General features: G+C 42.0%; 1 protein-coding gene across 1 annotated transcript in view; it reads right to left on the reverse strand.

Moving 5' to 3' along the window:
- Positions 1 to 2,998: 2,998 nt before the first annotated feature.
- The window catches only part of LOC145418774 (late secretory pathway protein AVL9 homolog), a 134,381-nt gene continuing 123,264 nt past the window's right edge, over positions 2,999 to 14,115 (reverse strand). Inside the window, exons 24-25 of the mRNA XM_080287108.1 lie at positions 6,084 to 6,224; positions 2,999 to 3,995 (exon numbers count right to left, since the gene is read on the reverse strand). Coding sequence (XP_080143234.1) covers positions 3,842 to 3,995; positions 6,084 to 6,224 — 295 coding nt within the window. The 3' untranslated portion in view covers positions 2,999 to 3,841. The remainder of the gene's footprint in view (positions 3,996 to 6,083; positions 6,225 to 14,115) is intronic.

Consider the following 14,115-nt stretch of genomic DNA (forward strand, 5'->3'; position numbering starts at 1 on the left):
ACAGGCCCAGCCACTTTATTGGAGATTTCGGTAATCAGTACCGGTACTTGTTTTGACTGCTTTATGTTAATTTTTTAGCCACTGACTGTATATCATTTTACTTGCTAAGCGAGGTGTGTGACAAGGTCCACCACCTTCTTTTGTTGTATAAGTACTCCGCAACTTTCTTAACAATAAATATTGTCAATCATCTCTTCCTAAGCGATTTACTCTGCTAAATACAGTACACCTTACTATTCTCTTCCGTATTATTGCCATTTCTACATAACGTTCAAAATGATTTTAACCAACCGGATCTTACATCGCTAATGAAGGTACAGGCCTGAGGGCTGATGAACTAAACTTCGATCTTAACCTTGGAAAAGTAAAATAAAAGTGTGTAGCTGTTACGCGGTCTTTCCTGGTAGGCCTATAGGTTCTAAATAAGCCAGAGTTATTACGGTGAGAGCATTTTTTAGTGTTTTCCATATACTGTATCTCATTATCCAGTATGTGAGTTCATAACTTTTCCGTCGCTAATGACCCCCTAATTAGGGTTGAAATACCCACCCCAACGGGAGGCCACAGGAGCGGCGCTACCCACCCCAGAGAGGGACCATGGGCAGGGTGGCAATATACCAACCCATAGGGGAAGCCACGGGAAGGCGCATAGAGCACGTAAGGGATCCGAGATAGAGAGTCCTACGTCCCCCACCACCATGTGTCCCTCTTCCTCTCAAGTAGACCCAACAAGAGGTACGCAGTGCTGGTAAACTACCCCCCAGCCAGACCAGCCCTCACCAGGATTGGGGTGGGATTTGTCCTAGTACAGTCCCAGGCAGCACTGCCACTCTTTTGCTGCTACCCCTGGCAGGACCATGGTGACTGCCACCATATGCCCTTCGGCTGACCCCAGAGAAAGGCAGAACCACAATGATGGCTACCGTCTGCACTGGGAAGGAAGGGACGGCCACCGTATGCCCTTTGGCTGACACCCCAGAAAAAGGTAGAATCACGGTGATGACCACCATCTGCACTGGGAGGGAAGGGACAGCCACCGTATGCCCTTCGTCTGCCACCTCCTCAGGGAGCAGGACCGCAGTGACGTCCACCGTCTGAACCAGTAAGGAAGGGATGGCCACCTTACGCCCTTTGCCTGCTGTCCCGAGGGCCAGTGGAACTGCGGTGACAGCCACTATTCGCACAGGGAAGGCGGGGACGGCCACCGTATGCCCCTCATCCACTGCCTTTGTGACTACCCCTCCAGATGAAGTCCCTTGCTTGGCTCACCACCCACCTAGAGACCATGCTGGACACCTTTCTCTCTCTCCCTGCAGGTGCAGTTCCCCATATGAGTTGAAAGTGGAGGAGCTCTGGTGAGGTCCCATCATGAGTCTGGGAGTCAGTGCCATGCAGAAAACACCCGGGCGATGCCCCCTGCTGTCGGACTCCATGGGGAAGGAAAGCCGCAGGCAGCTCCTGACGGCGACTCGACCCAGCCGAGACCGCAGCCCCCAGACGCCCAGGGGCACCCCTAGGACTCCGGGGTGTGACCTCCCCAGCCTCACCAGCAGGCAGTCCTCCTCCAGGAGCAGGCAGAGGCAAGCACGCCTGCTCGTCCTGTTCGGCCCCAGTCCAGAGGGCCGCCTTCCCCACCGAGGCCCCACTACGGAAGGGCATCCCCTCCACACTGACCAGCAGCCCACTCCAGACGATCCTGACCCTGGCAGTGGTCAGAATGAAGAGAGAAACCTGTACTTTACACAGGAAAAATCATCCAATATACAGTATTACCACTATGCCAGGAATCGAACCCGGGACTCTCAGGTGAGAGCCAGGCAGCATATCACTCCTCATTCTGACTTGCCGTAAGTACTTGGGATAGACTAAAAGCATCTACTTGCCCGAGTGCCTGGGGGTTGTCTCATCCTTTTCATGCTCACAGTGGGGGCAGAGGGACATTAGTTACCAGATTGTGACAATGTGAGATACCTTTTACCTGGTCATGGTGTAATGGTATGCTGCCAGGCTCTCACCTGAGAGTCTCAGGTTTGATTCCCGGCATAGTGGTAATATATTGGATGATTTTTCCTGTGTCCAGTACAGGTTTCTCTCTTCATTCTGACTTGCCGTAAGTGCTTGGGATAGATTAAAAGCATCTACTTGCCTGAGTGCCAGGGGGTTATCTCATCCTCTTCATGCCCACAGTGGGGGCAGAGGGACATTGGTTGCAAGATTGTAACAATGTGAGATAACTTTTACCTGGTCGTGGTATGCTGCCTGGCTTTCACCTGAGAGTCCCGGGTTCGATTTCCGGCATATTGGTAATATATTGGATGATTTTTCCTGTGTAAAGTACAGGTTTCTCTCTTCTTAATAATTTTTTGTAGGTTCTGCCTATCAGAATTATGTTCTATTTGGATCACATTGAACAAGTGACATGATAAAGGTGAGTGGATTACGCAATGAAACATAGTTCCTACACCTGTTGCTTAACTCCAGTCAACTTGGAAAAGGTGACCCATTAACCAAAGACATACAACTGCTGCAGTAGGGGCCATTCTACAGGTGCAGACAAAACATACACCATGCAGGGAACTGTTAACCCCTTGTGGTTGACAACACCTCACCATGGTCAGATCAGGATTCTTCACCATGGTGAGGTGCAATTGCCAGTGTATACTGTTCAACATGACATATATATACTGTACTCGCAATACCTCCAGAATATAAAAGGAAGTGTAATTGGGTTACATGATACTGCAGTTGCCTTTAATAGTCTGCACACAACATGTAAATAGGGTTCTAAGCATGCAGTCCTTGTTATAAGGTCAAGGATGTATTCTAAAGTATCACAACTTCTTCCAGCCAACTGGTACTGTAAACTGCAGGAAGCTGGTACACAGGTTTAGTAACTGGTAATGAAACTTTACAATTTTTCTAAAATTAACGGTGGGCTTACCAGTAATAGCAAAAAATCTATTTAAAAAAGGAAAATTATAATACAGACATACTGTTTACAGATACTGTAATGACAAGGTAAATAAAGTTGACTTATTGTATGGAGGATCACTTGGGATGGCATGAAGAACTGAAGATTGAGCTACAATCTCAGTCTACAGTCACCAAATCATACAATATGTTATGCTTGGTACCAAGCTTGCTACATGAAGGATATTTTGTCATATACTCACGTGGATCTTGATAACATTCCTGGATAATGAACAGGTTTATTCATATTCAGGTAACAATCACCCAAATTTTCACCAAGCTCTCATCAGATACTGTATCTAAAATATAATTAAATATTAAAGCTGGTTAAACACATACCTCACAGAGGATGTATTTTACCAATAACATTTGTGTTCATAATTATATTTTATGAGCAGATTTTTAAGACATACTAAACTACTTAAAGAAAAAAAAATAATTCCTTCCCAATGATAATTATTTCATTCCTGTTGCCACCAGGTGATATTTATTCAACTTAAAGATTTCTGGTATGTTTGTTCTAACCTGATGATGAGCCCTAACCCCTTTCAGCTCAAATGATCTAGTGTAGTCAGACTGGAAAGTCAATTTGACTGGTAACCAGTGACTCATTCCTACTTCATAACTAATGCTCACTGAATTTCATAAAACCACGGCCTAGTCCAGGTATCCAAGGTATGAATGTGACCCAGTTCCATCAGGTAAAAACAAACTGACTATAGTGAAGGGGTTTATTAAGATTGCATCTAATCCGTCCAAATCCAAAAATCCCTATTAAACTGAATAAAATCATCTAGAGGAAGCAAGAACAATCTAAACGACACCTTATCAGACTGAAGGAGTTAAATGTAAAGACCTCTAAATTTCATAATCATTTTTCCTTTTCTTCATTCTTCTTGTTGTCAAAAAATGAACTAGGGTCTGCTGGCGTGACATCATTCTGTAAGGCAAAGGAGCACAGGTCTCTCTTCATGGCAAATGCATCCTCACCATCTGCATAATACTTCGGCTCAATTTCTGAAATCCTGAAAAAAAAAGAAAGTAAAAATAAATATCTGTTCATCCATCATCCAATCCTTTTCTGACTCATCAGAGCACAAGGTGTGTGGGTGGATGGGCAGTGCAGTGGAGAGGGTGGGTGGAGAGGACAGATGGGTGCAAGGATGTGTGGATTCCAGGACACTGCAAGAAACAGGCTTATGTTGCAAGTATAGTAATGTGGAAGATTAAACTCAGCTACAAAAACTCACTGCATACAGAACAACACTGGGTCTTTCTGAAAGATCCCAGTATTATATAATAATTGTATCTGGAATTCAGGTGTGTAGCAAGATAACCAGGACTGATACACACACTCCTCAATACCAGTACAATATGAGTCTGGGATGTATTCCAAAATATCAAAACTTTTTCCATACAACTCATACTGTACTGCTGTTGTTGTTGCTGTTGCTTAACCCTTGTCTGCATGATTGAGCAGATTTGTCCACCACAGGTAAGCTACTGCCCCTATGAAACTGTCCCATACGTTCCTTACACCACTGTTGTGTCTGTTTCTTAGTGTGGCATGTTCTATTCAGAGCTTCATTATGTGCACTGTGTTGTTTATACAAGTGGGGCACATGACATCTGTGACTCCAACCAACCTGAATTTAAGCTGGTTGCTGTGGAGGGTTGGGTGATGTCCTGATCTAAGCCTAGCTAGGTGTACTCAATCAGCTCTATTTAAGGATGCCTCTAATGGGTGATTGTCAGGAGGAGGTTTTGTAATACAGTACAGTGTTCTGAACAAGCTGTTGTACTGGCCTGCACATGAAATGAGTACAGTCATGCCCTGGCTTGCGATGGCTGAATATGTGATCGATTGATAGAACAATCAATGAAAACTTATACAAGCATTCAGTTTCAGGTTAACGATAGCGAACATCACTTACACGATTTTTCTGATGGCCGAGAGAGATGCTCCCGTGAGGACACATGCCACCTGTGTCAGTAAACAGTCATATGTTTGAGCCAAGATGGCTGCCCAGTGTACATGAGCATCGAAACACCACCAGTATCACAAAACCAGTGCAAATGGATGACAAATAGTGCTGTAAGCAATATGAAGTGGAGAGATAACTTTTTGTGTGTGAAATGCTGAAACTTGTGCCTTGGAAAACACTGCACTGCTCTCCCCCAGCCTCAGGGGGTGGGGTGGGGGACCCTTGGTGACAACTCAAATGGGCCTAGGACATACTTCAGGTGTGTGGCAGAAATGTTTTTTTTGCAAATTTAGGTTACATGGCCCTTGACCCCTCCCTATCCCTATTGAACCCATGCTACACTGACCTCAGTATGTGATTTCTCAACATACAATCTGTTTTCATTTGACTTAACTCCATCACATACTGGGGCATGCTGCTATGTAGGTGTTTATTCCTCAGTACTGTACTGTAAATCAGGGAAGCTAAAAACATGCCTCTGTACGCTGCCATGAATTCAACTGACAATCTCTCAGTAACTGAAAGTGGAATTAACTCCCCTCCCCCAGACTGATGATATATTATATATCTCACAGATGCTACAATCAGTTTTTTTTTTATTACCTTAGAAACAGTCCTCAGGGAGTGCAGGTGATAATGGGAGCTAAATCTAACTCATCCAGTATGAGCTATTTTTGGAATATGATTGTTTGGCAGTATGAAGAATAAAGTTTAAAAAGAAGTCCTCTGTCTGAAGAGACTAACAGCAAAAAATGTCAAAAATGGTACAGTATCTTATAATCAGGAATAACTGTAACAACATAATACACTCAAACCTCGATTTAAGGGACCTCCATTTAAGGGATTTCTGATGTAAGGGACTCCAAATTCTATCTGACAAACGGACATGACCATTCAAAAATGATACGTAATATCTAGGTTATACACATTAATATGTTTCTTTATACAGTACCCATAAAATAATATTCATAATCATATAAACAAGTAATATAAGTGAAACAATAATTGCATTTCATAATAAGACTGTCTTTATATGTGGTAAAATAACGGACATTTTCAAGTAGGGGACAAGTTGATTTCCCATTTAGTCCCTTAAATCGAGGTTTGAGTGTATTACCAGTGACTTACGTGAATTTGAGTGTGTTGGTGTAGAGATTGAGGGCAGCTCTGTTAGACTTGCGTACATGGAGTGAGACATACTTGGCATTAAAGCACTCTACCATTGCTCGAGCAGTCTGATCCATCAACTTCTGAGCCAGCCCTAATCGTCTGTGGACCATGAAAATAAATAAATAAATACAAAGTAAGTAAATGTAGTAAGTAAATAAATAAATAAATTATAGCCATTACTGCATCAACATGGTGTGAGGTGGAGCCCCCAAGACCAAGGAAAGAGGAAAGCGAAGCAGAAATCTAACAGCATGCACAGTGAAATGCACCACATGTTCATTCACATATTCAGCCCCTCATAAATCTGGTTCAATCTCACAAGCCTAATAACTGGGTAAAAAGAGAAAAAATAAAGTTTGGAAATTTTCTGGGCAAAATGGCTGCATAATAGTCTGCTTCCTATGATATACAGTTTCTAGAAAGTTCAATGAAACCATTGTTTATTAGAAGATAAAGTCACCATCATTATTCTGTGAAGAGTATGTATGATGGGGCTAAGGCTGCAGTGCGTGTGGATGGTGAACTGAGTGAATTTTTCCTTTGAAGGTTGGGTTGAAACAGGGATGTGTCATGTCTCCATGGTTGTTCAATCTGTACATGGATGGGGTAATAAAAGAGGTACAAGGTAGGGTAGTGGATGTTGGAGTGGCCCTGGTGAGAGAGGGTAGTGTTTGGAAACTCCCTGTACTGTTGTTTGCAGATGATACCGTACTGTGTTGTTGAGTGAAGACGAAGGAGAGCTGCAAGGCTTGGTGGATGAGTTTGGGAGAGTGTGTAAGAAACGGAATCTAAAGGTGAATGTTGGGAAGAGTAAAATGATAGTCTTTGAGAGAGGTGAAGTCAGTGAATGTACAGCGAGGTTGGATGGTGAGGAATTGGAAAATGTGAGTACGTTTAAGTACTTGGGTAGTGTGATGAGTAAGGATGGAGGTTTGCAGGGTGAAGTGCTTGAAAGGGTTCAGCAGGGAAGAAAGGTTGCTGGTTCCTTGAAAGCAGTGATAAGAAGCAGGGATGTGAGCATGGAAGTGAAAAAGTTACTATACTGTATGACAGTATTGTGATACCAACTCTAACGTATGGAAGTGAAGCTTGGACGTTGCTGGAAGGACACAAGGCAAGAGTGAGACCAGTAGAAATGAGTTATTTAAAAGGAGCCTGTGGAGTCACATGGAGAGACAGGCTGACAAATGAGGATATAAAGGAGCGTTGTGGTGTTGATGTGGATGTGATAGGAAGCGTTAGGAGGAACACACTGAGGTGGTTTGGCCATGTGGAGAGGATGGAGGGTGAATGAGTGACGAAGAAAGTATATGTGAGTGAGGTGGAAGGGGGAAGAGGGAGGGGGAGGCCGAGGATGAGATGGAGGGATGGGGTGAAGAGGTATATGAAAGAGGGGGGGTGTGAGTTGGAAGCGGGGCAGTGAAATGGCGGAGGACAGGGCGACATGGAGGCGATTTGTTTGTGGCCACCCCAAACGGGAATGAGGTGTCTGGCAATAGATAGATAGATAAACAGATTATTCTGACTTCTTTCCCACCTGAGGATGGAGTGAGGTAGGACTCAGAAAGCAAAGAATGAGGGAAAACAATCAACAGGATGACCAATATAATGGGCTATACAATCATTCATACATATGCTGAACTTCCACAAATGTGACTTCACCACAGAGGCCTAACATTGTTTTTTTTTTTTTTTTTCCCTTTAAAGATGTATATAACACATGTTTGTCAGACAATGCAGGTCCATGTGGAGTGCATCTATAAAGGGAGGCGGGGAAGGGAGGAAGAAGAAAGGGATGAAGATGAAGAAAACAAAGAAAAAGGTGAAAAAAAAAGTGTAGATGGGAAATGATGTGTCAATAAAACGTCTGGAGATACAGTTGGATATAAATGGTTGAACAAGTCTGGTTACTCTGATGTACAGCTCCCGGAAAAGGTTTGGAAGAAGGAACACTAATTATAAGATACTGAAAAAAATCACTTATTTAATGTGTTCCTGGGTCTGGCACTGAGCAGTCAGGGACAAATCTGCCTAATATTCCACCATTTCTACTCACTGTCATCTGCTGGCTATCCTTCCTAGGTTAACAAAGATTTAATATGTTTCCTCACTGTTAAGTTTACCCTTTTTGATATGATGCATTAGGGAGTACAGTAAAAGATATCCATAAGTGTGATGCAAACACAGTGACATATTATGAAAAATCTATGTTTCTCACTGTATCAGTGTATAATGTATTTTGTAACATCTGGGATACCATGGTCGCTCCAAATCTTCCCCATCTAAAGACTGGGTGACAAAGGATACTGAAACAAAGATAGGTACAATATAAAGGGGGAGAACTATCAAGGTGGTAGTAGTAGTAGTTGTTCCCTAGGTAGTCTGGCCGAACAGCCCCGAGTCCCTTAGGAAGGCCATGGCCGAGACCGGGCTTTCCCACAGAGCTCTCAAAGAGTGTATGTTGTGTTGTTGGCATAGGTGATTGTGTGCAATGCAGTCTTCCATAATGTGCTTAATAGTATGGGGTGCTGTGCTGCATCCTGGACAGGCATCAGCAATGAAGTCATCCAGCCTCTTCTGGTAGCCCCTCACGGGGCTCGGGTACTATCAAGGTGGTAGGTGGGGGCGCTCACCAATCACCATCCACTCACTCAATGTAGTACTGCTCTCGGGTGACTACCCTTTCCTCTCTTCCTTCCTCTTCTGTCTTTCTTTCCTTCATTCTTTCCTCTTCCTTCAGTCTATGGGTGACTCTACACTGAGTGACAAGCCAAATGGTCTCCTGTACACCAGGAAACTGTTTCCTAAGCTGCGTTGTAACCACATAACCAAATTAGGGCGCCTGGTAGTTTAGTGGGCATTGAGCCTGTGTCAATTTATATCCAAGAGGTGTTTGGGGTTTACTGCTCACATAATGCCACTAAGGGATGAGTGAGGCTGGCCACTCTCATCTTAAATGTCAGGACAAACTTGCCTAGCTCCGGGCTCATACACTCCTCATGGGGCAACACAGGATTAGATGATGACGATGATGATGATGATAACTATCAACAGCATGCCAGTCTGTCAAGCATAATCAGTCCATATCATTTGTCTTGGATATGTGCAAGCAAAATCCTATTTCATAACTGATGCATAAAAAAAAAAAAAAATAAAATAAAAAATAAAAAAAAAAGAAGAAGAAGAAGAAGAAAAAAACTGACATCAAAACAACTTTATAATTTTTAAAGGCAACTTTAAGTAAAGAAAATATGTTAATTCATCACCAATTTAATTTCATTCATTCATTCATCTAATCCAGTGTTTCCCCATGGGATGCATAGCAGCCTGGGGCTAGGAAAGTTGGTCCTGACATTTAAGAAGAGAGTGACCAGTCTCACTCATCCCTGAGTACCATTACATGTGCAATAAACCCCAACCATCCCTTGGATATATACCTGAACCGGCTCAATCCAATTGGAGCACTTTTAATTGCCCGCTAAACTACAAGGCCCCGTTATTTGGTTATCACCCAGAGTAGTACTGTATGTTTCTTTTTGTCACTCAGTGTAATGTCGCCCGCAGTCAGAAGGAGAGGAAAGAATGAAGGAGAGAGCGACAGAAGAGGAAGAATGGAAAGAAGGAAGGAAGAAAGGAGAGGACCGGCACCCAAGAGCAGCACTACACTGAGTGAGTGGATGGTGAGTGCCCCCATCAATCACTATAATAAAATGAATTTAATCCAATCAGCCTGGGGATGTCTTTTTCTAGTTTTCTTCCTGCTGTTTCCTGATGAATTTTTCACTCAGGATGTGCTCCTTATATAGCAATCAAAATATAAGAGACCTTTTGTAACTTGAATTAAATAATTTGGTAGTGGTAAGAATACACTACAGCAGATGTCAAGAGGAGTTATGTGGAAAAAACAGAACTACTTTACCCCTGCGCAGTTGTTGACTCTATACAGGGGTTTTATCCGCCCATGTGTGGAGTACAACTCTCATATGTGGGGAGGCTCCCCTCATACAGCTCTTCTCAATAGGGTGGAGTCAAAGGCTTTTCGTCTCATTAACTCTCCTCCTCTTACTGACTCCCTTCAACCTCTGTCTCTTCGCCGCACTGTTGCATCTTTATCTCTTTTCTATCGCTACTTTAATGGTCACTGCTCCTCTGAACTGTCTGCTTGCATTCCTCCACCTCTACGACGGGCGCGTAGCACCCGTCTGGCAGCAGACTCTCATCCTTTTTCTGTCCAACTCTCTAATGCAAGAATTAACCGTTACTCCCAGTCTTTCATTTATGCAACAGGTCAACTCTGGAACTGTCTCCCTCTGTCTGTATTTCCTGCTGCCTATGATCGCCAGTCTTTCAAACGCAGTGTGTCCAGGCATCTCAAAATGATCGGATCTTGAATTTGGCTCTATATTGTATTTTATTTTTCTCTTGGAGGGAACTGTTACTGCGGGCTCATGGCCTTTGGTTCCTTCTTCCTCGCATTTAAAAAAAAAAAAAAAAAAAAAAAAAAAAAAAAAAAAAAACAATCCATCATTATACTGGAGTTATAACTTGTTTTTACAATACTGTACTCATTCAACTTAACCTGGCTGAGAATTTGTCCTTGTGCAGCACGTTCCATGTACTTCAATGACAGAGAGAGATAATACTATGACTGTATGTGCTGTATTTTATCATTTATAAAGACACCAACATACTGTACTTACACATCCTTTTCATGACAATTCTTCATGACTGGCATAATATTCCAGTATTATAATATTGCTACAAGATTCATGATGGAAAGATACCAGTACCAATTTTAGACAAAGTTAAAGTGTGTGTGTATTTACCTATTTGTATTTACCTATTTGTAGTATACAGGAATTGAGCAATGCTCGTGTTGTCCTGTCTCCATATCCACATTTATCAAGTCTACCTTTACACACATGAATGTTTTTCTCATGCACCACCTCTTTGTCTAAGTCGTTCCAAATATTTAAGAATATACCTAATTGTGATATACACGGAATGTACTATGCTCGTGGGTTTCCGTCGCTGTTTCTCAATAAGTCGAATTTAACTTTAAACTCGTTTATGTTTTTAGACTGGACGATCTCTTTGTCCAGGCTATTCCATAAGTCTATACTTCTGTAAGGAAAGCTATATTTCTTGATATCCTTCAAGCAGCTTGACTTTTTCAATTTCATTCCATGTCCTCTTGTTGCTCTCTTATCCCATACAAACAGATCTTCTTTGTCAATTTTATCTACTCCCACCATGGTCCTGAACACCGCAATCATGTCTCCCCTCTTTCTCCTTTCCTCTAACAAAGGCAAATCCAGTTTTTCCAGCCTCTCTCTGTATGACAGGTCTGTCAGACTGGGGACCATCTTGGTTGCTGTTCTTTGTATTCTCTCAATCTTGTTTATATCTTTCTTTTAGTGTGGGGACCACACTACCGCTGCATGTTCTAACCTGGGGCGGATCATGGCCACTATCAATTTTTTCATCATTTCCTCATCCATATAATGAAATGCTACTCTTATGTTAGTCAAGAGCTTATAAGTCTCTCCAACTATCTTGTTAATGTGCTTTTCTGGTGACAAACTATCTTGGACCAGCACTCCCAAATCTTTCTCTTCTCTCCTTTTTGTGATTAATTCATTACCCAAAAAATAATTCAGTGATGGTCTCCTGGTACTTTTACCCATTTCCAATATTTTACATTTCTTTACATTAAATTTCATTTCCCACGTCCGGCTCCAATTGTGTATCCTATCCAAATCCTCCTGCAGTATTTTACAATCCTCCTCAACCTCTATCTTCCTCAAGATCTTTACATCATCAGCAAACAGACTCGCATAACCGTTCACTCCATCTACCATATCATTTACATAAATCAGGAACATTACTGGCGCCAACACTGAGCCTTGAGGGACTCCACTTGTTACTTCCCTCCATCCAGACATCTTTTCCTTTATTACTGTCCTCATTTGTCTGTCTCTCAAAAAGTCTCTCATCCATTCCAGAAGTTTCCCCTTTAGTCCTCCTATATATTCTAGTTTCCACATTAGTCTCTTATGAGGTACCTTGTCAAAGGCCTTCTCTAAGTCTAAGTACACACAATCCACCCAACCATCTCTCTCCTGTACCACATCAATCGCTCTTGAGTAAAAGCTCAACAAGTTTGAAACACATGACCTTCCACTTCTGAATCCAAACTGACATTCAGCCAAAATATTCATCTCTTCCAGATATTTTATCCATCTGTCTTTCAGGATTCTCTCACACAATTTTGCGACCATGCTGGTTAGAGACACTGGTCTATAATTCAGGGGTTCTTCCCTGTTTCCTCCCTTGGAAATTGGTACCACATTTGCCCTCTTCCATTCTTTTGGCACTTTCCCCTCTTCCAGTGAGCATACAATTAAGCTGTGAATTTTATCCGCCAGTTGTTCTCTGCATTCCTTCAGTACCCAATTAGAAATTCCATCAGGTCCTGGGGCTTTCCTTACATCTTGAGTTTCCAGTAATTTATACACTTCCTGCACCTCCACTTTTATATCTTTCATCATCGGAACATTTCTAATCACTCCCTCCCCTTCCACAAGCTCCTTTTCTTTAGTGAAAACTGACTGGAAACGTTTGTTCATTATTTCTGCTTGCATTGCCGCATCATTAAAGACCTCTCCATCTACTTTCAGCTTGGTGATTCCTTCCTTTTGTTTCAGTTTGCCATTAACAAATCTATAAAACAGTTTGGGTTCATCCTTGCATTTGTCAATTATACCTTTTTCAAAATTCCTTTCTTCTTCCCTACGTATTCTTGTGTATTCGTTTCTTGTTCTTTTATATTCTTCCTTTGTTCTGTCGTTACCTCTCTTTCTCCAATTGTTCCACGCCTTATCTCTCTCTTTTTTGGCTATCATACACCTTCTATTAAACCACTCCTTTTTCCTGTTTTCTTTCCCTCTTACTCTTGGTACAAATTTTTCCACTCCCAAATTATAGAGGTCTAGAAAGATATCCCACTTCCTCTGTATCTCTCTTGTTTCTCTGAATTTTCTCCAATCCGCATTTTCAAAAAAGTTTCTCAATCCTGTAAAATTTGCTTTGCCAAAGTTGTATCTTCCCTGTCTATGAAGCTCGTCTCTTGGCTCGACGTTTCCTATTAACATCTGGAACTCAATGACCACGTGATCACTTTTTCCCAAAGGACAGAGATATTCCAATGATTCTATTACATCAGGTTCTTTGGTGAACAGTAAATCTAACCTTGCTGGTGTGTCCTCACCTCGAAACCGTGTCTCTTCTTTGACCCACTGCGTCATCACATTATTCATTATTATATTTAATAACATAGTACCCCACGAATCCTCGCCGCCTCCCGAGTACCATTCCTCCCAGTTCACCTCTTTACAATTAAAGTCACCCACCAAAATTATATTATTGCTTTTCTCAATTATTTTTTGCAAGTAGCTAGCCATATCTGACAACATCTCATGGTATTCGTCATCCTTCCATGCTCTCGTCTTTGGGGGAACATACACTACCGCCATATCTCTCTTAACATTCTCTCCAGTTTCTAATTTCATATATATCACTTCAGCCCTGCCTTCTCCCATTTCCACAGTATCTACATTTATGTTGTTCTTCACTGCTATCATCACTCCTCCTCCCTTTTTTTCTTTTCTGTCTTTTCTCCACAGTTTGTATTTACCATCTCCCAAATGAACATCAATATCTTCTCTTAATTTGGTCTCTACAAAGCACATGACATCAGGTTCATGTTCTCTCAAGAAATCATTAATTTCGATCCTTGTCGATATGAAACCATCAACATTAGTATATATCACCTTCAAATTATTTTTGACATTATTAATACCCTCTTCTCTCCTACTCTCTGTCCGTACCACTTCCTCAACTTCTGATCTTTCACAACCATCCCCACTAATTTCCTTCACTTCTATTTCCTTAAATACCATTTCCTTACTTTCATATCCAATACTCTCCA

Source organism: Coenobita brevimanus, chromosome 116 (genome assembly GCF_032717465.1).
Source record: "Coenobita brevimanus isolate Jiangsu-jjx chromosome 116, ASM3271746v2, whole genome shotgun sequence".
In the NCBI taxonomy this organism is placed as follows: Eukaryota; Metazoa; Arthropoda; class Malacostraca; order Decapoda; family Coenobitidae; genus Coenobita; species Coenobita brevimanus.